This window comes from Dreissena polymorpha, chromosome 12 (genome assembly GCF_020536995.1).
Source record: "Dreissena polymorpha isolate Duluth1 chromosome 12, UMN_Dpol_1.0, whole genome shotgun sequence".
Classification (NCBI taxonomy): domain Eukaryota; kingdom Metazoa; phylum Mollusca; class Bivalvia; order Myida; family Dreissenidae; genus Dreissena; species Dreissena polymorpha.
This window is the reverse complement of record NC_068366.1, coordinates 60,367,230-60,392,574: the sequence shown is the minus strand read 5'-3', so window position 1 is coordinate 60,392,574 and position 25,345 is coordinate 60,367,230. Positions and strand designations below refer to the sequence as shown.

General features: G+C 33.8%; 1 protein-coding gene across 2 annotated transcripts in view; it reads left to right on the top strand.

Annotated features, from left to right (window-relative positions):
- The window catches only part of LOC127853323 (GTPase IMAP family member 8-like), a 104,897-nt gene extending 81,083 nt beyond the window's left edge, over positions 1 to 23,814 (top strand). For both annotated transcript variants that reach the window (XM_052387764.1, XM_052387763.1), the window contains one exon: positions 21,251 to 23,814. In XM_052387764.1, the coding sequence (XP_052243724.1) occupies positions 21,251 to 22,363 (1,113 nt within the window). In that variant the 3' untranslated portion in view covers positions 22,364 to 23,814. The remainder of the gene's footprint in view (positions 1 to 21,250) is intronic.
- The last annotated feature ends 1,531 nt before the right edge of the window (positions 23,815 to 25,345 follow it).

The following is a 25,345-nucleotide window of genomic DNA, read 5'->3' as shown; positions in this document are numbered from 1 at the left end:
TACATGCATGTGAAAAATAAATCAACATTTGTAGCAACTGTCTAAGGCCAAAGTAGCCCAGATGCATTCGGTTTCCCCAATAATCTGGGGTAAATACCTGTCTAAAGTGTTCGTTTGTGTCTCTCTTTACGTCCATGAAGGTCACAATATACCAAAAGATTTCCTTAACAAATGCTAAACCAACAACTTCAACGAAAAATAAAGTCAAACTTTTGCGCGTAGACAACCCCATAACCATACCTTTTATTAAAGAGCATTCCATGCCAAATTGATTTAAACAATAAACAAAGGCTGTGTTCATGAAACACAGTGCCCCCTACTGCGCTGCTTTGAAGCCATATATTTGAACTTTGACCTTGAAGGATGACCTTGACATTTCACCTTTTAAAATGTGTAACTCCGTGAGATACGCATGCATGCCAAATATTGAGTTGCTATCTTCAATATTGCAAAATTTGACCTGTGACCTTGAAGGATGACCTTGACCTTTCACCACTCAAAATGTGCAGCTCCATTAGATATGCATGAATGCCAAATATTGAGTTGCTATCTTCAATATTGCAAAATTTGACCTTTGACCTTGAAGGATGACATTCACCTTCACCTTTCACCACTCAAAATGTGCAGCTCCATGAGATGCAAATGCATGCCAAATATCAAGTTGCTATCTTCAATATTGAAAAAGTTATGGCTAATATGAAAGTTTTCGTACGGACAGACACCATATATTTGACATTTGACCTTGAACGATGACCTTGACCACACCTTTTACCATTCAAAATGTTCAGCTCCATGAGATACACATGCATGCCAAATATCAAGTTGCTATCTTCAATATTGCACAATTTGACCTTTGACCTTGAAAGATGACCTTGACCTTCAACTTTCACCACTCAAAATGTGCAGCTCCATGAGATGCACATGCATGCCAAATATAAAGTTGCTATCTTCAATATTGAAAAAGTGATGGCCAATGTTTAAGTTTTTGGACGGACAGACGCCATATATTTGACATTTGACCTTGAAGGATGACCTTGACCTTCACTTTTCACCACTCAAAATGTGCAGCTCTATGAGATGCACATGCATGCCAAATATCAAGTTGCTATTTTCAATATTGAAAAAGTTATGGCCAATGTTAAAGTTTTTGGACGGACAGACGCAGTATATTTGACATTTGACCCTGAAGGATAACCTTGACCTTCACCTTTCACCACTCAAAATGTGCAGCTCCATGAGATACACATGCATGCTATATATCAAATTGCTATCTTCAATATTGAAAAAGTTATGGTCAATGTTTAAGTTTTCGGACGGAAGGACAGACGCCATATATTTGATATTTGACCTTGAAGGATGACCTTGACCTTCACCTTTCACCGCTAAAAATGTGCAGCTCTGTGAGATGCACATGCATGCAAAATATCAAGTTGCTATCTTCAATATTGAAAAAGTTATGGCCAATGTTTAAGTTTTCGGATGGACAGACGCCATATATTTGACATTTGACCTTGAAGGATGACCTTGACCTTCTTTTTTTACCACTCAAAATGTTCAGCTCCATGAGATACACATGCATGCCAAATATCAAGTTGCTATCTTCAATATTGAAAAAGCTATGGCCAATGTTTAAGTTTTCGGATGGACAGACGCCATATATTTGACATTGACCTTTAAGGATGACCTTGACCTTCACTTTTTACCACTCAAAATGTTCAGCTCCATTAGATTCACATGCATGCCAAATATCAGGTTGCTACCTTCAATATTGAAAAAGTTATGGCCAATGTTAAAGTTTTCGGACGGACAGACACCATATATTTGACATTTGACCCTGAAGCATAACCTTGACCTTCTCCTTTCACCACTCAAAATGTTCAGCTCCATGAGATACACATACATGCTATATATCAAATTGCTATCTTCAATATTGAAAAAGTTATGGTCAATGTTTAAGTTCTTGGACGGAAGGACAGACGCCATATATTTGATATTTGACCTTGAAGGATGACCTTGACCTTCACCTTTCACCACTAAAAATGTGCAGCTCCGTGAGATGCACATGCATGCCAAATATCAAGTTGCTATCTTCAATATTGAAAAAGTTATGGCCAATGTTAAAGTTTTCGGATGGACAGACGCCATATATTTGACATTTGACCTTGAAGGATGACCTTGACCTTCACTTTTTACCACTCAAAATGTTCAGCTCCATGAGATACACATGCATGCCAAATATAAAGTTGCTATCTTCAATATTGAAAAAGCTATGGCCAATGTTTAAGTTTTCGGATGGACAGATGCCATATATTTGACATTGACCTTGAAGGATGACCTTGACCTTCACATTTTACCACTCAAAATGTTCAGCTCCATGAGATTCACATGCATGCCAAATATCAGGTTGCTACCTTCAATATTGAAAAAGTTATGGCCAATGTTAAAGTTTTCGGACGGACAGACAGACGCCATATATTTGACATTTGACCTTGAAGGATGACATTGACCTTCACCTTTCACCACTCAAAATGTGCAGCTGCATGAGATGCACATGCATGCCAAATATCAAGTTGCTATCTTCAATATTGAAAAAAGTTAAGACCATTAATGTTTTCGGACGGACGGACGGACGTACTGACGGACATAAAAAGATAGATCATCCAGTATGTAAAAAAAAACTCTACACGAATCAACCGTCACTGTTTTAAGGCCATCTTTTTACCGGCTGATCTCCAGTTGATTAGAGTTTCCTGCCATTTGTCAAAGTCTCATGTAGTCTCGAACCTAAAAGCAAAACACTGAATTTGTAGTATACAACAATGTTTTCCCTACCACATGCGCACAGAAATATTCAAAAACAAAGTCATGGCAAGTGCCCAAACAGAGATGTGTGTCTTTGAACAAATAAATGACGTTCCATTTTTAGAGGGTTTCTAGCATACCATAAGTATTTAGTGTACTGTAACCTGAACCGCCAATTTGATTATTTCAGGTTACGTATGCCGCAATAATTTCCTTCTTTGTTATATATAGAATTTGTAATCTTTGATCTCACATTTGACCATGACCGAGCGCATAGTCAATATATCACTATACATGACTGGATAGGTGGTTTCATAAGTTTACAAAAAAACTGCATTAGAAAAAATTCTATACGCTGTAAGTCAAAATAAGAACCTTAGAACATATGCAACCACCAACTACAAAGAAATGCACAGATCATGCCTTTTGCCCTGTGACTTACACATTTACCTTTAAAATGGTACCAAAACCTATCATTTGAAATGCATTTTAAAAATCTTATGCACCAGGACCTGCATCATATGTACACATGTAAGCACATAGCAAACTGACTGCATGTAACCCCCCAAATTCCATATAACCCCCATATTCCTATTCCTTTTAGGGTTATGTAAACTTCAGAAAATGAAAGTAGTAATCGGACGGGTCTACGAATAATTACAAAAATACCCCAAAGATTGATATCCACTCGAAAGACCAATCGGGAATCCTCGGACAATTCCGCCATAACGGCGATCGTCTCTCGGGTGTATTTGGTGGAAGGATATGTCTAACGCCTCTAGGCGGAAGATATTACACCGAATATATAGTTCGGGTTACACACCACTATATTTGCACTAAATTTAACTATAATATAGATATATATGGACCAATATCTCTGATGAGTAATATAATAGAATATTTATTTATGTTAAAAAAAGTTATTGTTATTGTTAAAAATTAGCTTTCATTGCATACAAAATATTCAAATGTTAATAAAATGTTAAGAAAGCCAATTACAAATGAAGTTGTTTATTGAAGTGAAAACAACATTATTCAAACTTAAAAGAACCAGTATTTCTTAAATTATATTCATTGCAACATTGCTGATGTTTGGAAGGGCGACAAACCTATAAATTTATACCATAAACAATCGTACAACACTGTACAGTGGTACAGAGAAAACTCTTTAGTGTAATATAAGAAATAGAAAACTCCACGTTGGTCCCAATGGCATTATAAAGACCAGCCAGGCAGTCACAAACTGTATATGGACCATAGCCATATGGCCCTCATTGGGGTTTACTATTACCAGTATTGAGACACCTGAAAGGTTTCATGGAATGGAATGAGTGGGGAGCTCGATTGAATTTGAAAAACAATTGTTTCTGCACATTTGATGATGGCAACCATACAGTACTTCTGGCAGATATTGTTTATATTTTAGCCTAGGCATTTTAATTCCAGATGTTGTTATCCCGGCCAGGCAACTAGCTTTTTTAAGCTTTAAATAATCCAGTGCCATTAAAATTAAGGACGGTGTAACAATGTTCAGTTTGATAAACTTTTTTTTGAGTTATTTATTGTAAAAAAAAATCTTAAAAGCTGTAAAAATATCTTTTTCTCGGTGTATCGCATCTGTTACTAAAGTATTATTACTATTGTAGTTACCATAGTATTTCAATTATCTATTGATATATTTATTTGATAAGCAGATGGACAAACAGAACTCTTATATTAATTGGTAATAAAATGCATGCAGTGTTATGTGTCTGATATTGACAATGAAGCAAATCTGCCCTTATGCTATTTCATATCACCCACACAAAAGGAGATTACTAGCTATTAATTGAATAGTTACTTCTAACTTGTCTCCTTTCTGTATAAAGAGGTTTTTTTTCCTTTCATATTTAAAAGTTCAATTGGTATTCAATGAATAAGCAATCAAAGTTCTTGATTTCGACAACAAATAATGTTTTCCAATTGTGGGTCTTCTCTAGACTCTTCTTTTCAATTGTTTTTTTCTTTAAATAGTCATTTCTTATTATTTTTTAAATTTTTATATCAATGGAAAATAAAATATTTTTTCAATATTTTGTTTCAAAAGTATTTAAAGAAATCTATGCAAGAATACATGACAAGTAAGGGTCTTGTCAAAAAGGTGCCATTTAAGGCCCTATTATCAGTTTGGGTGCCCCAATCTGTACAGGTGAGAAGACTGTGAGAAGACTGAGAAGACAGTGGGGCATGAGGAACAACTCATACACAGTAATTGACAAGTTCTTGTTGCATCAAGCACAGAATTATCTGAGCATTCATAAATCATTAGAAATGAAAAAAAAGTTCAATCAACCAGAAAAATCCAATTGACCTACTTTGACTAATTTGCACAATTTTGAGAGATTGGCCTACAAATTGCATGAACAGGTATAAAATAGTGGGTATTAATAGCTCAAGACATTATTGGCAGCATGCCTGTTTAATTTATATTATCAATATTGTTTTTTAATTTAAGGCATGGAATATTTATCAAAATTGAAGGTAAAGTTCAATCAACCTTACCAGTATTGACCAGGAATGACCACTTCGGGAGTATTGACCGGGGCAGTTTTAATCGGTAAAAACCGCCAGTTAAAACAGGGGGCGGTCGTTTGGTGCCAACCCTGCTTGGAAATGAACTCAATTCCGAATGACCTCTCAAAATAAGACATACTGTATTGGAAATGTTAAAACTCAGCAGTGGTGTTGTGAAAATTTATATTATTTATCTTTTAAGAAAATTTAAGATACGTATTACAGACATGCCCATGGTTTTGGGTCGGTACTCTTTAGCTGGGAAACAAAAAAAACTAAATATGGTCGACAATGCAGGCAACAATTGTAAACAGATAGGTTCCATCCCTGACTGCCATTACTGACATGAAGTAATTTAACTCAACTGTAATATGTCTGGCAACACAGTCACACTGTTCTTAATATTGATTTATTCATGCATATGCTTATACATGTATATGTCATACAAGTACAGATCATACAATACATTCAATTTACAACATTTAACAATTGGAAAACAAATATCATGGGTTTTGGATCACAATGCATTGATAGATCACATTTTGAATATCACAGTCAAAGTTAATTAGTTAAATTCAATTACAAATAACTAGTCAGTGTATTTGGCAGAGATCTGAAATAACAAGTAGTTACAAGATGTTGAAATCAAGATATGATATATATACCACAGGATGTACCATGAAAGTTTTGCAACTTATTTCCAATGGGGTCCTATAGATGGGTGGCATATGTACACAAATGGTGGCATTAATACGCATAAAAATATCATTCATTTAAACTTGAGACTATTGAGACTATAGTCTTGAGATCAAATAGTGATTAGCATATATTATTAGAGGGCACTGGTTATACTACTATATATATCTTGTTATCACATTTAAATGTACGTACAAATATTGTATTGATGAGTAATTTAAACAACAGTCATATATATATATATATATATATATATATATATATATATATTATATAACAAAACAATCGCTTAAAACATTAATTTAAACCATAAAACTACTAGTAAAAAATATAATCAGCATTTTCTTTCAATTTCATATTGTCTGTGAGCGCAGTTTTCACTTTCTTTTTAAATTCATATTTATTCTTAAAGGTTTTAACATCAGCAGGTAGACAGTTCCAGTCTTTGATTGCTTTATTATAATAAAAAGTAGTGCTGGTAAAACCATTCACTTGAGGTAAATAAAAGTTACCTTTACTATGTCTACTGTTATGACTATGTATATCAAACACTAAACTAAAATTATTATACATGTAAGAAAGACATTTCTTGTTAACATATAAACATGGTTGAGTGTTTAAATTGCTTAACTCTATTTTGAACATTTTATCAACTAATACTACTAATGTCTTTAACTTTCAAAGATGTTCTAGAGTCATATCCATGAATAAATTTAACAACTTTATTCTGTACAACTTGCAATCTATTTCTAACTGTTTACTAATACCTTTGTAACATGAAGAGCTAGCATAGTCAAAATGGCATTGAACCAATGAGTTGCATAACAATTTTCTTAATTCCATATTCAAACAGTGGTTTTGTCTATACCAAAATCTTATTCTTGACAGGGCACTCAATCTGTCAAATCCACGGCCGAAATTCGGCCGCATTCCCCCCCCCTGAAAAGTATACTTTTTTCCCCTTTTTGGGGGAAAAATTCCCCCTAAAATAAAAATAAAAAATAAATAAATAATATTTTTTTATTTTTTTATAGATAGATGTCTCATGATTATTATATCTCAATTCTATTTAAATTTAATCTTGTCAAACATACTAAATTACGAAATAAGCAATGAATATAGTGCAAACATGTACAAATGTAATAATTAGAGAGTAAGTTAAAAATCCCCCAAAAAGGGAAACGCCGCGAAAATTCCCCCTGCTATGGGTAGCGACCTGCTTCCCTAAAATGGATTGAGGGCCAGTTCACCTTGTAGTAACAATAGATGTAGCAGAAAGATCAGTGTCCAATATTGAACCCAGATGATTGAGAAACAATAGTGTGATCATTACATTTTACCCGATTTTTATTTTTTATAGATAGATGTCTCATGATTATTATATCTCAATTCTATTTTAATTAAATCTTGTCAAACATACTAAATTATGAAATAAGCAATGAATATAGTGCAAACATGTACAAATGTAATAATTAGAGAGTAAGTTAAAAATCCCCCAAAAAGGGAAACGCCGCGAAAATTCCCCCTGCTATGGGTAGCGACCTGCTTCCCCTAAAATAGATTGAGGGCCCTGTCAGTGTTATGGCATTATGAAATAGATATGGGTGTGACAAATAACAAGAACCCTACACATTTACATCACAGAACATCTGAGATCTATAGTTACTGGATATAATTTATATGCCCGAAAACTTTAACATTTCCCATAACTTTTCCAATATTGAACATAGCAACTTGATATTTGGCACGCATGTGTATCTCATAGAGCTGCACATTTTGAGTAATTAAAGGTCAATGTCATCCTTAAAGGTCAAAGGTCAAATATACGGCTTCAAAGCAGCGCAATAGGGGGCATAAATGATGTTTCTGACAAACACATCTCTTGTGTTTAAATGAAAAACCACATACATTGTTGGAATTTGCCTCATATTAAGCATTGTGTATACAATTTGTCTCATATTAAGCATTGTATGTCATCACCGTTATGTTCCACACCGTTACGTTAATTCAGCGTAACGGTGTGGAACATAACGATGATGACATTCGGGAGAACTGATTCCAATTGTATTAATTCTCCATTTTTGTCTGATAAGTTCCATGTCAAATTTGCGATGTTGATTGAAAAACAATCGGCGATATGAATACGAAGTTTATTCACACCATAATGTGTGTATATATTTGTGCACACCGTTAAGATGTTGTCATCACCGTTACTCATTCAGCAGTAACGGTGTGGACTGTAACGGTGATGACATTCATGCATTTGATCATCCACAAACAGCATGCTACTTTTCTCAAAAACACATTACGCACACATTTTTTGTGGCATCTAAGAATACATAATATTTGAAAATCATAAAAGAACAGGAAGTGGAAATAGCAAAGAAAATGGACGAACGGTGTTGACACTGAATAAAAGTACGTTCAGTATTTTACTTACTTTTTGATGATTTTCCCATTTTTCGCGCTATTTTCATTGCTTATTATGACGTTAAAGGTTGAAAGAATGTTTACTTTTCGGAAAAAGTTGTATCCCCGTATCATTTCCGTGCGGTAGATGAAATTTTCTTCGTAACGGTGTCGACTTGAACAATTACGGACAGAGCCATAACTGACCATTTATAAATATTCTGCATAAAAAGCTACTAAATGTAACTGTTATTAAGTTAAGTTTAAATATATTTAGCTCCATATGGTTGGGTTTTTTATTTTCGTTTGGCATTCTTTTATAAAACAATCAAGAAAATTACCCTTTAAGAATTCGGACAACACACCCTTACTAAAATACATGGGGGTTAGTTGCTTCGACAAAGCATAAAACTGCTTTAAGCGTGTGATCTGCTAAGAACTCTTATCTAATATTGTTTACATATAATTTAACATTGTAATTATGAAACTTATCTCTGTTAATGTCTACCATTTAGATAATTGTTGAATATGGACAGCAAATGGAACCTAATCAAATAACACAAGCTTTACAACATTTATAGTACACGTGTATAAGATACTTAACAATTTAAAATGAATGTCCATCCTAAGTTTGCTGTCGTATTCTTCCCTCAAATTATACACTTTTCTTGCATAATTGAATGTTCATGTCCATGGATCACAATGTATATAGAAACAAACATTATTTTGAATTATTTTTCACAGTTGTTTATAATATTAATAATTTTGGGATACACTAAAGAAAATATTAATATTTGTCTCAAAATGAATCATCCTCTGAAGCCCCCGATGGATATCAAACCCATACCTCTTTCCTCTGGAGAGGAAAGTATTCTATCTTAAAATACAAGGGCATGTAAGAGGAAAATTAGCAATTTCAAAGGGATCTTTTCACAGATTTAGACATGTATTAAAGTTTGCTATTAAATACTTTAAATTGATAAGTAAACATTGGAATAAAATACCTAAATAAAAAAAAGATGAAAAAAATGAAGTCTTCCTTAACTGGGCTGGATCCACTGAACCTTGGAGTAAAAGTCAAGTGCTTAAACCAATGGGCCATCGGTGTTCCCATATAGTCAGTGGTTTATTTTATACTTTATATAATCAATCCTTGTAATGTCACAAAATATAACTATAACATAAGAACTCTCCAAATTATTTTTTTCATTAAATGCTATATTGATAAATGCAAACATTGGATCTTAAAAGCTGCAATAATAAAAACAAGAATAAAATTAAATAAGAATATAAAAGTAATCCTCAAATGGGCTCGAACCATTGACCCCTGGAGTAAAAGTCTACCGTTTAGACCACTCGGCCATCCATGCTCATACAATGAGTGATATATTTCATACTTTATCAAGTTTATGTAAGAAATCCTCATAGTGTCACAAAATATAACGAAAACAGTCGATTTAATTTTTAGATTAACTCAATGTCAATACTGGCATCTTTAAATTTTAATAAGTTTGTAAGTATGTTGTTGGAATTAACAGTTTGGACGAAGCATGTTTCTTTCTATTTTATAAATTTAAAAATGGCTGCCCCCATGGTGATGAAATGACATGTGTTCGAGTTTTGATATTTCTAGATATGTAAAAAAAGTTTTTACTATTTAAGCGTAACTTGCTCTCGTCAATGTCGATATTATTCACTAGTTATAAAATTTTCCGCCGAAATACGTGGAATAAACATGATTCAGATTTTTGAAAATAATTTATATTTTAGTGTTAAAATCGCTTTGTATTTTGATTGATTTTGTGGATGTTATGATACGTTGATGTACAAAATTGGTAGCAGTTTGAAGGAAAAACATCCTTTAAAGCATATATGTATACATTTTCAATGTGGCACTCTTCCTTTAGTCAAATTTGAGTTCAATGCTAGGGGTCCCACATTTTTCAAAATGAAGCCTCTACATGAACCTTAAGGTAGTGCATATCCTTCCTAACTTTAGATTGAGATTTTGTAAATTAGTGAAAAAATGTATTGGTTTTAAACCAAAATATGAATGAAGTACACAAATATTGAATGTCAAAAATGTGTTTATGTTATTCTATCCGTCTTTAGATTTAAAATGATATATAGTTAGACCATATTGTACCACATTCAATGAAGAAAAACCAAAGCGAAGTTTTAATGAATTTTATCCCCCCCCCCATGAACCTTAAGTTGAATAAATACAAAGCTATATACATATACAAGGTCAAGTTAGCAACATTTCACAGAAAATTATTGTCACAAAATAACAAATGAGTTTTTATTCAACTGCCTTTTTTGGATAAATTTCCTAAACAAATATCTAAAAATAACTTAAACGTAACTACTTTTTAACAATCCAGGTATGGTGGATAATAATTGTCACAATTCTATTTCAAAGGCTTAACAATTTTGTTATTTACCTCTCAACCAAATTGCAAATTTTAAACCATCTCAAATTTAAATAGATTGCAGACAACATATAAAATTGTAAAGGAATATAAAGAAATTGGCAAACCGATTGATTTTATATTTCGATTCCTTCTACTTATTTTGAAAGCGTGGCACTCGCTGTGCTCCGTAGAAAAACGTGCAACACAAATCGGTCGAAACCACGTGCAGTGGTGAGAAAACCGGGTATGTGTATACACATACCTGAGAAAACACATACTTATTTTGACAGTTGGGTGGCAACTAGTAAAACAACTATTAACATTAATCAGCAAGAGATCGCACTAAATAACAGAAATGACCACGTAGAGATATCATCACTTACCCTATTTCAAATATTTTCCAGCTGAAAATTGTCCCCCACACGTCTTTTTTAGTTTATTTGTATTGTTTTTCTGGAGCCGAAGTGCATCTCACAGAATAAAATTTGGAAAAAAAATCCCGCCAGTAGGTCGGAATGAATGCATAAATTTTTAGTTTTTGTTAAAAATACCAAAACTGGTCAAAATAAAACGTATGCAATTTACAAACAGTTTCATTTACATTAAGGCCAGCATTTTTTTATTATCTGTTTTACGGGAGCAACCGACCCTATTTTTCGTCAAATACAAATAAAAATAAAAGTCACTTTCGTTTTTTTTTTATTTACATTTCATCCGCCGACCTAGTATTTTATCCAAAACGAGAAAAAAATGCGCAGATTGCCGAAAGTGTTGTTCAAAATTTGTTTATAATACGGATTGTTTCGTTGTGCCAATTCGACTTGTAAAGCGTTCTGCGATTTTCATTGGCTATTGCAGCCAATACCACACGCTATTAGCCAATCGGTGAGTATTTTACAAATGATTTTCATATTGCATTTCCGAAATGGCGGACATTAACATCAACGAGACAAATGTAGCATAACATAAAATCAAATTAATAAAAAACGGAGCAGAAACTATTTCAATTAGAAAGATAATCTTCAGAACACCATTGTTGACATCATGCCCATATTATGTGATACGAAATTCAAAATACTAATGAGTTTTTGCAGATGATGCAGAGGTGTCACCATCGATAACTTTCGATGTGTTAAAAAGTTTCGGGTAGGTTTAATAATATGCGTATTTATTAAAATGCATATCCTGTAATATTTTTATAGATAAAAATCAACATCCCAAAAATGTCCAAGAAGTACTACTTTACGTTTCTATATAATGAACATGAGGACTGAACCACAGGTACTTGCATCAATAATCCCATTCCCCACCCACCCATATATATTCTTTCTTTAGAAAAAAAGTATGCAACACAGCTTCTGAAGAAAATAACATTGGGTCCCGATGTTCGTATGTACGTCAATGTCACAAGAAAGTTTTATTTAATGTTTCTTGACATTATTTTTCAAAAATGAGTTATTATTTAGCCGAAATATGATGTTCTATCAACTGTAAATAATGTTTTCATACTGCAAGATTTGTACTGCAAGGGATGCAAATAAATTTATCACACCCCAGGCTCTGTTTAGGTGTGCTCAGGGCCCTCGTTTGGCCGTTTTTGGGGCCGAAATTCGGCCCCATTCCCACCTTAAAATAGTATACTTTTTTCACCTATTTCACCTAAAAATTACCCCTTCAAAAAAATATTTTGTTTTACTTCTATACCTATGTTGCCAGCTGGTATCTTGTTATAAACCTTTGATTAAATGTATATTTATGTAAATTTGTATATTTATGTAAATTACATTAAAATAGAGCAATATTAAGTGTTGAATGATTGGTGAAAAGATTTTGTAAAATTCCCCTTTTCGCCGAAAACGACGTGAAATTTCCCCCTCTAAGGGCCCCAGCCCCAATCCCCCAAAGTGTAGCAAGGGCCCTGGTGCTCAATCGGCTCTATGTATTTGTTCCAAGGGTTATATTATCTTCACATTTATATAGCTCTCTCTGTTTATTATATATCCAAAACATGTTATTGCTGTTTCTCCTTAAAATAATACAGACAACACATTCCATAGAAATTTTCATTTGAACTTAAACTGTGAATAAGTGAGGAACAAAATAATATGTGCAAAAATTTACACCATTTTATTTTGACAATATTGTGAGTCTTTTACGAAATAAAAAAAAATACTATTTTAAAATATACAATTACATAGTTCAAAAGTTGTGTTCTATATATAATTAATCTTGCGAGTAAGTAATATACAGTCAGCAGAGTAATACTACTAGAACAATTTAAATCCTTGCTACATGTGCTATTTAATTCTTTATACGGCTTTCACTTAAGAAACTGTTCAATGAAATAAATCTAGGTTTCTAGGTATATTGTGTCTTTTACCTCAATATTTTGTTGGGGCTAATGTGAAGCCAATGGACATGATACAAAACCTACGAAGATTACCGCCATACAAAATAATTATCACTTAACCCATGCGTTTTGAGAGAATACTATTGTTTAACTCTTATATAAGTAGATATTAAGCATGTGAAACAAGGACGAGTTATTTTTACCTCCAAATGTATGATTTGATCACACCTAGAAGAAGAAAACACTAACATGTTACACACCAAATATTGAACCCCTGACTCTTGCGTTGTCTGTGTTGTTAGGGATTATCAATGACATTAATCTATATGAATCAGTTTACCTCAAAAGCGCAAACAGTTTTGACCACGGAGACATGCTTTGATGAAACTAAGCAAAGAACCACTATATGGCTGGCATGCAGCGCAACAAACCAAAGGGCCTTGCGGCTTCAGAGAATGATTATATTATTTATATTTATAAGCAAAACAGTAACCCCTAGGAAGGGCAAAGTTTCTGCATGATTTGCACAAACTTCAAAGAGAACCGCATAACGATGTTACACACCAAATATTGTAGTCATGCCTCTTGTGTTCACTTTACATATATAAACACTATAACTCTCTCTGAATATAAAATAAAATGCAGCATATGTTTTTATATCTATAACTCACGGTTTCTTAAATAAAATATTCACATTTTATGTACTAGAAATTTCACTACACAAAGTTTGGATCAAGATCAATTCAAGCGCAGTCTGATCAGGATCCAAAGTGTTCGCTTAATATCTTTAGAAATACTGACTGAATGACAATTATGTTGAACAGTTTGGATCCTGATCAGACTGCTCTGTTGGAGCCAAAATTGTCGCAATCGCCCTTAGGTCCAATTTCCTGTTATGTGGCTCATGTTTTCTCATGATTGATACAAATTATCATGATATAAAGCAAGTCTGTTGTATATTAAATAGTATTTTTTAGTGTGCATATTCCACCCATGGATGAAAGTTACAAAGTTGGTTGTTATTTAAAGCTATTAAACAATTTAAAAAGTTTTCAATTCTTTTTTATCTAAGTCATATGCATGCTATATTTGTTATAAACTATACATATGATTCACACTCAACAAAAGTTTAACGATCACTATGATACACTACACACCTGGCGTGGTTAATGGTCTCTATTGAAGCAACATAGTATAAAACATGCGAATGGTGCTTTTACATATAAATATATATAAAAATATGTTTACTATTATTATAAAAAGCTTCTACAACAGTGTAATAAGATATATAAAACACTTAAAGGTTAATGCAAGTATACATAAGGTTAAATTGGCTTAATTTTAAATTTTCAAAAATAAAAAAATATCAGTTTAGACAGTTTTATTTTTATTTTTTTGGTAGACTGCTCACTTTACATGATTTTATTTTTATTTTTATTTATCCCCCCCCCCCGACTCAATTTTTTTTTAAAAATTTCCCGTAAAACAAATACAAAAATACTGGCCTAACCCTTTACAACTTAGATACGTATTTTCACGCATTTGCAGTGCCTTAGAATTTATATATAATTTAAGGACTTTCTTACTAGATTCAAGTTTTTAAGGGTTCATCTCCAAACCTTAGAAAGTGATGAGCAGCAAACAGCATCAAACCTGAACAGACGGCTAGATATTCGCAGGCTGTCCTGGCTATTTGCACATAACCATTTACCGGTACGCTTTGGCTCTGAGTTGGAAAGGGTTCACAGGTGATTCAATTGACTCTATTTTGTGAAGTATATGGTAAGTGAAATTCAAAATACGTGCGGGCTTTGATGAAAAGGGATACAACATTGCTTTTGTTTACGTTTTGTTAAGGGATACAACAGTTTTACACTCAACTCTTGCCATCAATACAGTTTGTGTCTGCCACTTTATACTTAGAAGATTGTCAGCGCCTGAGCATTTGTACTTAAAGGCTATGTTCTCATATTAAGTAATTGTAACTTTCATAATACATCCTGTCCACTAGTTTATTTTATATCATATCAGTATTGTTGTTGCCTATCCTGATATTAGTTTTGACCAAAATATACAAATTATTTTCAAAATTGACAAAGGTGAAAAAGAACTATGTTTTAAACATACCATTTTCCAGCAGTGGAATCTTGACCGAAGTTTAAATTCTTTGAATTCCATTGTGAAAGGTATCAAGGTCAGTTTGCCGTCAGGTAAAGACTCGTAACTAAGTGACCAGGAATTTTATTATGACCAGAAATATATTAAATGAAGATACTCGGCAATATTGTAATGGTATGTCAATAATAGATTCTCTAAGCCGTGATAGATATTTTTGATTTATTTAATTAAAATCATTTAACTGTATCTGTCAATTTATTAAGCATGATCGTGATGATTACTGATTATATTTATAATCAAATAAAATACAGTCCAACCCCTCTTAAGCAGCCAGTCGAGGGAAACGGCCAAATTGGCTGCTTAAGCGGGGGGCCTCTTAAGAGGGGGATGGGTCATAGGGAGTCTGGAGTTGATGAGTGCATGGCCAACTGTTCAATTTTTGTATAAACAAATGGTAAACATGTGTACATATACTAAACAAAGTATAGACTTAAAATACTTGTATTTCTTCCCTTCTAAAATCAGCTATAAAACAAAATTTTCATTAAACAAATAAAATAAATAATATTCATCTTTCTAATCATCATCAATATCATCATCATCAGAATCAAGTCAATGAAAAAGAATCATTCTCATTATTCATTGTTTACACAATGCGCGTTGTATGGCCCCAATGCACTCGAGTTGGGAACAGTTGTAAATCAGTTATGCGTGAATAACTCCCGTGTCACTATCAATCGATAATTTAATTGGTTTATTGCAGTTTTATGGCTTTATAATACCTACCGCACAAATTGGTCCCGACAGTGATCTCCTCCGCGATGAAATCGTGGCCAATTACTTAATAGACTGATAATAGCAACCGGGTGTAATCCACTTGGCAATCGTGTTTTTCATGCATAAATTATCAAATCAGTTTTTCGCCGCGTAAAGGGTTTTATCAAAATTAATATATTGAAATCATTGTAAATATAAACAAATATAATTGCTTTAATTCCCAAATGAGAAACCGTAATAATATGTAATCCGAATCACACTCCCGATTGTTTTATGTAAACGAGACGTTTACAAATTCTAGCATCAAAAAAGTCCTCATGTATTTCCTTTGTCCCCGACAAAAGCGCGCGAGAATTATGCACCAATGTACAATGTCACGTGAAAAGCGTATGTTTATTGGTTTTCGGATAAAAACTTTGTAGCACAGCGAACATGTAGATCAGTTGATTTCGGCTAAATGTCCAGCAAACCACTAAAACAGGTCTCTTTGAAGAACAGGTTTATAAATATTTAAAATATGTATGGATTATCAGCAAGTGGTTCGTTCACTTACATATTTTTATTTAATTTCCATTCTTCTTTTGTTTTTCTGTTCTGTATCAATAGATATTTGATCAATAATATCTTATAATAGGACATAAGCCACGAAATCTGGCCCAACAACCTGTCATTGATTTGCGTGTGATGCATATATATCTTTAACTGTACATAATCAAAGCGCTGAAGGCACTGAATTTGTTAGCTGTTGTATAATCTTAGACGCAACTCAGTTTTCAAAATTATGTTATAGCTTTTTATATCGCAAATTTGAAATGACCACAACCCATTCAAATTTATAAAAAGTGTGTCTTAAAACACAGGTTGAGATGTGTTTTTTTTTCCAAATCATTGATACAGCTAATCAGTGTGCACAAGCTAATCTTATTTGACATGCATTAAGCCCCGTGTTTCCTGAAAGCAGCCAATATGTGCAGATTTCAATGATAAACACTTGACTGGCCAACGTTGTCTTACAAGCTGTTAAATACACACTATATACTGTACCAATGTGAATAGACAGATGCGGTGGTCAAAGCAGACGCTTTTAGCAGTCATCGTCTGCTAAAGTTTACTGCAGTTATCTACATAGGCAGTCACGGGTTAAGGTTCCGGCCGTAGCTAAGGCATACTGATTTGCAAAATTGCGTCTGCATTATTTGTGAGCTAACGCTAACAAATAACAAGGGCTGTTTGTAAAACATGCATGCCCCCCATATGGGCTGTCAGTTGTAGCGGCAGCCATTGTGTGAATACGTTTTTTGTCACTGTGACCTTTGACCTAGTGACCTGAGAATCAAAAGGGGTCATCTGCCAGTCATGATCAATGTACCTATGAAGTTTCATGATCATAGGCATAAGCATTCTTGAGTTATCATCCGGAAACCATTTTACTATTTGAGTCTCTGTGACCTTGACCTTTGACCAAGTGACCTGAAAATCAATAGGGGTCATTTGCCAGTCATGATCAATGTACCTATGAAGTTTCATGATCCTAGGCCTAAGCATTCTTGAGTTATCATCCGGACATCATTTTACTATTTCGAGTCACTGTGACCTTGACCTTTGACCTAGTGACCTGAAAATCGATAGGGGTCATGTGCCAGTCATGATCAATGTACCTATGAAGTTGCATGATCCTAGGCCTAAGCTTTCTTGAGTTATCATCCGGAAACCATCTGGTGGACGGACCGACCGACCGACAGGACCAACCGACATGTGCAAAACAATATACCCCCTATTCTTCGAAGGGTGGCATACAAATCAAAGCGCTAAAGGCACTGAAGTTGTTCGCTATTGCATAATTTAAGACGATATTAATTTTTCAAAATTAATCGCAAGTTTGAAATGAACACACGCCATTCAAATTTATAAAGAGTGTGTCATAATGCACGGGTCGAGCTTTGTGTGCACTTTTTGTCATCCTATTTATTTCATAGAATAACTTAGACAAAATACCAACAACATTGCTCTTTTTGGACGTTCTGAAAGCATAGAAAGTTTGATGAAAATGGTAATGAGAACTGAATATAAAGACAATTTGCAATCACTATCATATTAAATGAATATTGTTGGAATATCGCATAACTATCTCACTAAAAGAGCACTAATGCGCTTTTTCGGCATAGCTGTTTTACTCAGTCTTTATCTTAATGACTTTTACATAACGCCAACAGACACGCATGAATATTTCGAATATTTCATAGGCTGATTCGAGATACAACCTCTGAACTTTGGCTACATCACTGTGTCTAAGCTCAGTGCAAAGGATGTAGCACTGTTAAGTGTAAGGAATTCTGGACTACTGGTACTCTCTGTATGTTCAAACGACACCATATTGTAGCCCAGTTACAATTACGCGTTAAAATCTATCTCGCAAAATTTCAGTTTTGCTTTCAAGATGAGAAAATAATCATTACCGAAATAGTATAGTGTCACGATAAGAGGAAATCGTTTAATTATCCAACCACAATGTTTGCCGTACTTGGTCAGCACGTCTGGAAATCGTTCCTGAACGTCAGGATAGGCTGCCATTATTAACAAGTTTGCCATTTTGAATTCAATTTTGTATCAAAAGCATTGTGCTAAAATGTGCCATTTACAATTCGCAATGAGATTTTTAATAACCCTCGTCATGCGAAAATGGGTCTTATTCCATATGCGCCCATCATATATATATAGCCCACTCAGCATGCGCATCTCTAAGTCTGGTCAGGAGATACATAATGAGACCATAACATATTTACTGATTTTATAGCGAACAGCATCGCCTCGGACCTGACTGCGCAAATGCACATGTTGGGTTTAACAAACGCTGGCAGAAACGCATAAGACCAATTTTCGCATGACGCGACTATGAACGTGTGATTTAAATGTGTCGAAAATAAATTGCGTTTAAATAAAATATTAACATACAATATATTTCAATAGTGAAGAAATATACTCTTAATAAGGCATGTGAGGACACGTATGATGTAGTATATTTTTTATCTTCTTACACTAATGTGTGGTTTGACAATGCTAACACACATTTCATGCGTTGAATATGCAACTTACAAGTGAAAAAAACACACAATAGTTAAACTTTTGTTTTCATTTTATTTATTTTTTTAGAAAAGTAAATTGCAAACTTTATTTCAAAGTCAGCGTATACACCAACTACATTTTTTAAAGATATTTCTTGGTATATTTAGTTGTTTTCGGTATTAGCGATTATAAAGATTTTTGAGGTTCTAAAGTATGCCTGTAGTTATTGGTGAACTCATGTCCAAAGTTTTATAAATTGAGAACTGTGAATATAAATAAGCTTAATCTTCTACTAACCTTCTACTAATGCGTTAGTGCTCTATTGGTCATTGTCGGCTCGGGTACTACTTACGTGTACCCCGGGTACACTTAAGTAAACTTACATGTACCCCGGGTACTGTAGTAAATATACTTAAACGTACCCGGGAATTTCAGCGCTAAATCTGTCGTTTTTGGCTTTTGTTTTAAATTAATTATGTTTATATTTATGTCAATTTTCTGTTAAATGGCCTCTATATTATCGAAACTCGTACTAAAAAGCATGTTGATACATTAAAAAAAAAGAAGTTTGTTTCGTAATTACGGTAATCGGTAGCGCGTATTACGACATCGGATTTTGGGCGAGAATAAAACTCGGGTACAGGCTAATGTCGGCCTGGTATGTTTTAGTATTTTTACCGTACCTGGGGTACATGTAAGTATACGAACATTTACCCAGGGTACATGTAAGTAGTACCCGATCAATGACCAATCGAGCGTTGCGTAGCATCCGTAAATACAAAAGGTTGCCACTATCTGTTGAGAACAAAAGAACGTTTCCCAGAAATCCCCGGTGTAGAAGCATGAACGAGCTAGGTTACGAAACAGACCATTCGTATTATTATTATAATTTATTGTATGTTATATTCGGTTTAAGCGATTATGGAGCATTTTTGTTGTGGTCTATCGTATCGCTGAAGTTATTGTTGAACTCATGTTCAACGTTTTATAAATTGAGAATATAAGCATAACCTTATACTATTGTTTTCACGAATCTATTAATAGTCTCAGATTATGAATGACCTGTACTACGTCATTGAGGTGTATGTGAGAGCAAGGACCGACAACTCTGCGTGGAGATTGCCGTGCAATTGGACTCTCCCTGTTTATCGACAGCCGCATCTAGAAATAGCCTCAGATTATGAATGAGCTACTACGTCATGAAGCTGCAGCAGAAAGTGGACTATTTTAATAATTCATAAACAATCTCTTCAGCGAAACGTATAATATAATCATTGTTTATTGATTCTTTTTTATATAAGCTCCGTTTCAAACTATTACATTTAACACGATATTCAGAACTCAAACCTGTTGCATAAATTATACAACTCTTTCTCGCGCGAATGTGGCATTTAGTAAGCTCCCCGTAGATAAGCCGAACCGACTTGAAATTTTGCGTCTGCATTTTTTGTGAGCTGACGCTCACAAATAAAAAGGCATTCCCTATCTTTCATATTATTGATATAACTGATCATCTTTCATCAAAACCTACAGAAATCAACAATGTATATATTTTTAAAGATATGTCTTGTTCTCTTTAAAGTAACAATGACCTTCACCTTGACCAGACTAGCCCTAACTGCAATCCCACGCTAAATCTGCATGTGAACTACCTGAATACAATGTTTGATTGCAATATATCCACATAATTTAAAGTTGCTGAGAGTGAACCATTTTTCTTTATATATATATATATATATATATATATATATATATATATATATATATATATATATATATATATATATATATATATTAACATTAACTGGGACCCAACTAGCCCCACTACAAACCCATAAAAGGTTTCCAGGTAAGCTTGATGTATTTAATGTTTTATTAAGATTGGTCAATGAAAAATAATGTAATCATAATTCTATCACCTGTTTGAAGCCGCCCACCTGTCAGACCCCAATCCAATGACTAGACATTTTAACTTTTTTGAAACCTTATTTGAAAGAAATCATTTGAAATATAAAATCAAGAGTTGTAATGTGTATGCACTGTGCTCTAAACTTTTATGATGTTTTAGGTGGGATATCGTTTTGGCAGGAAAGTTGAAATAGTAGACACACCTGGATTTTTTGACACAAGATATGATGACCGTTTTGTACACAGTGAACTAGTGAAATGTGTTACCTTAACTATTCCTGGGTTTAACGCCATTTGCTTTGTAATGTCACCAGTTAAATTTACTGATCCAATAGTCACGGCAGTGAACATGTTCTTTGAATTCTTTGGTGACGGAGTTGATGAATTTGCATTTGTAATCTTAACACACGCTGATGACATTGAATCCAAAAATAATTATTTAGGGGAAAATTCTGCAAAATGGCACCCAACATTAACTAAACTGATTATGCGATGTAAGAACAAGCTCCTCTTAATTGACAATGGTAAACGGATTACAGACAGTGAAAAAGAAGAAATGGCTCAGACAATCTTTGCAGCAATTGATGCAAATTGCAAATTGCAAATTGCAAATTCAAACACCAAACGTGAGCCATATTTCACAAATCCAATGATAAATTGTATAGACATGTTTGCTTATAATTGGTATTTGATGGAGAAATCAACAGCTCCAAGTACACCTCATGAAAGATACAAATCAACAGCTCCAAGTACACCTCATGAAACATATGAAGGTGAAAAATGTGTATTAAGATTAAAAATGGATGCCCTTTTCAAAGATCTTTTTGAGAGATGGGAACATTCATTCAAGGCATCAACAAATGACGAACATCAAACAAAATTAACACTTACAGGAAAGGAGCCATTATTAAGCTTACCAAGTACTTCAGCAACTAATGAAAACCGAATTTGTACACGTGAAGGCCATGATGGTACATTTCTGCCTTCTTACCAAGACCAATCTTCTGTTTCAAAAACACAACAGAATCAAAACTATGGGGAAGAATTCAATCAAATAATAAAATACGAATCATTTTTGACTTCTGGTAATGAAGATCCATTGAAACAAAATGTAAATGATGAATTTAAAGCTAGATATGCAGACGAATTCAAAACAAAATGTGAGAATGAATCGAATGAATCATTTCTGGATAAAATTGTTGGTGTTGTTAAATCCGCATTTGCTAAAACTTTTACAAAGGTTTCCAGATGGTTTAGCAGTTGGTTTAAATAATCCAATACTACAGCCTTAGAATCCTCATCAGCTATGAATGCCTGGCCGATTATCTGTTTATTGTTATTTTTAGTGGTGTGAAAAGGGATATGGTATTTTTAGGTTTTGTTACTTTGTTAACTGATTATGTGACTGATGTTTTATCATTATTTTATATGCTCCCCGAAAATATTTTCGGTGGAGCATATAGTTGCCAGTTTGTAGTTCCTTGCTTCCTTGCTTCCTTGCTTCCTTGCTTCCTTGCTTCCTTGCTTCCTTCCTTCCTTCCTTCCTTCCTTCCTTCCTTCCTTCCTTCCTTCCTTCCTTCCTTCCTTCCTTCCTTCCTTCCTTCCTTCCTTCCTTCCTTCCTTCCTTCCTTCCTTCCTTCCTTCCTTCCTTCCTTCCTTCCTTCCTTCCTTCCTTCCTTCCTTCCTTCCTTCCTTCCTTCCTTCCTTCCTTCCGTCACACTTTTGCTACCGTTTCTCATAGCGCCTTCAATACTTTACCAATCGCTTTCATATTTGGCATGTAGGTACCTTACATGGACATCTACCTTTTGATGAGGTTTGAGGTCACTGGGGTCAATGTCAAGGTCAAAGGCTAATAATAGACTTCCTTTCGTCACACTGTTGCTACCGTTTCTCATAGTGCCTTCAAAACTTTACCAATGGCTTTCATATTTGGCATGTAGGTACCTTGCATGGACCTCTATCTTTTCATGAGGTTTGAGGTCACTGGGGTCAAGGTCAAGGTCACCGAGGCTAATAATAGACTTCCTTCCGTCACACTTTTGCTACCGTTTCTCATAGCGCCTTCAATACTTTACCAATGGCTTTCATATTTGGCATGTAGGTACCTTGCATGGCCCTTTACCTTTTGATGAGGTTTGAGGTCAATGGGGTCAAGGTCAAGGTCACCGAGGCTAATAATAGATTTTTCCGTCACACTATTGTTACTGTTTCTCATAGCACCTTTAATACTTTACCGATCTCTTTCATATTTGGCATGTAGGTACCTTGCATGGACCTTTACCCTTTGATGAGGTTTGAAGTCACTGGGGTCAAGGTCAAGGTCACCGAGGCTAATAATAGAGTTTTCGTCTTACTTTTGTTACAGTTCTCATAGCACCTTCAATTCTTTTACGATCTCTTTCACATTTGCCATGTAGGAACCTTGCACGGACCTCTACCTTATGATAAGGTTTGAGGTCACTGGGGTCAAGGTCGCCGAGGCTAATTATAGGTTCACACTTTTGTTACAGTTTCTCATAGCACCTTCAATTTTTTACCGACTCTCTTTCATATTTGCCACGTAGGTACCTTGCATGGACCCCTACCTTTTGATGAGGTTTGAGGTCACTGTGGTCAAGGTCAAGGTCACCGAGGCTAATAATAGATTTTTTTAGGTGGTTATTAACAAATAGATTGACAAAGCGCATCATTGGGGAGCATCCATCAGTTTCACTGATATTCTTATTTTCAAACATTGAATTATTTCCAAATAATGTATCAAATACCATTATTATTTATGTATACTATTATTACAAATAGATACTGTTTTAATGACTAATCTTAAAAGATTTAAAACATATATAATTATATGTGAAACACATATGTTTCTGTTGTAATAAAGCATGTGAATTTGTAGATTTTATAAAAAAAATATGGTTAGATAAATTAAGCATTACTTTAAAAATTTATTGCATAATGTATTAAGTATTAAAATAAGAAACTTCTGAAAAGAATGCAGAATTAACTGGCCATCAAAATCTGTTGCATTCAGTTTTTGTTTTTTTGCTGTTGTTGTTTTTGTGTGAATCATGAAGACTTTCGGTTTCTTTGTCACTTTTTCCTTTTCTTATGTTCACCATAAGGAATACACCACCAAAACAATAAAATGTACAGAATGCTACAAATGTTTTATAATTATGTATTTTGATGTAAATAAGTCCATCTGTTTGATTGTAGCCACAATCATTCATTATACTTTAAGTCTCCTTTTGTACATTTTGTTCTTTTGTTCATATATTGTATGTTTGTGTTTAATTTGCTGAATTGTTTGTGTTTCAACATGCAGAAGTTAAAAGTTATCATTATTGTATTTTATATATTGTACCAAGATACCTGTTTTATGATTCATATTTTGTCATCTGTATACAAATGTATAATCTGAAATTAATCTCATACAACTGTAGGGGCCTAAATAACACTAAAAAACGTAGAGATGTCTTTGATTTTTTAAAAACAAAACAAGCGCATATTTATTCTCTCAAAAACTGTCATTTTACTCCTGATATGAAACATAAAATATATTCAGAGTGGGATGGAGAATTTTATTTTAGTTTTGGGCAATCAAATTCAAGAGGTATTTGCGTTTTATTTAAAAAAAACTTACCAATCACAGTAAATAAAATTTAAAATGACTCTGTTGGAAACTACTTAATTTTAGATTTGACATATATGACAAACAGTTTTACCTAATGTACATTATACGGGCCGAATAAAGATACGCCAACTTTTTTTTACAGACCTCTTAAAAAAATATCAGATTTTAACACTGATAAATATATAATATGTGGGGACTTTAATTGTGTTTTAGATGTCAACTTAGATTATCAAAATTACACATCCATTAACAATAATAAAAATGCAAGAAAAACACTGCAATCTACTTATAAGAGATAACAATATAATTGATACTTTCAGATATATAAATGGCACTATCCAACAATATACATGGAGACGCTTAACACCATTACAACAGGCTAGACTTGATTTTTTCCTAACTTCAAATAATCTTTCATTCCAAAATTTGAAAGTCTACTATTGATTGATGTTATAAGTCAGATCATCGACCAATAAATAATTTTTGAGGATATAGCACATGGAAAAGGGCTATGAAAATTCAACAATTCACTTTTAAAGGATATTGACTATTTAAATTGCATTAATACTTTGATAAAAAATATTAAACTACAGTACTGTATACCTATCTACAACATAG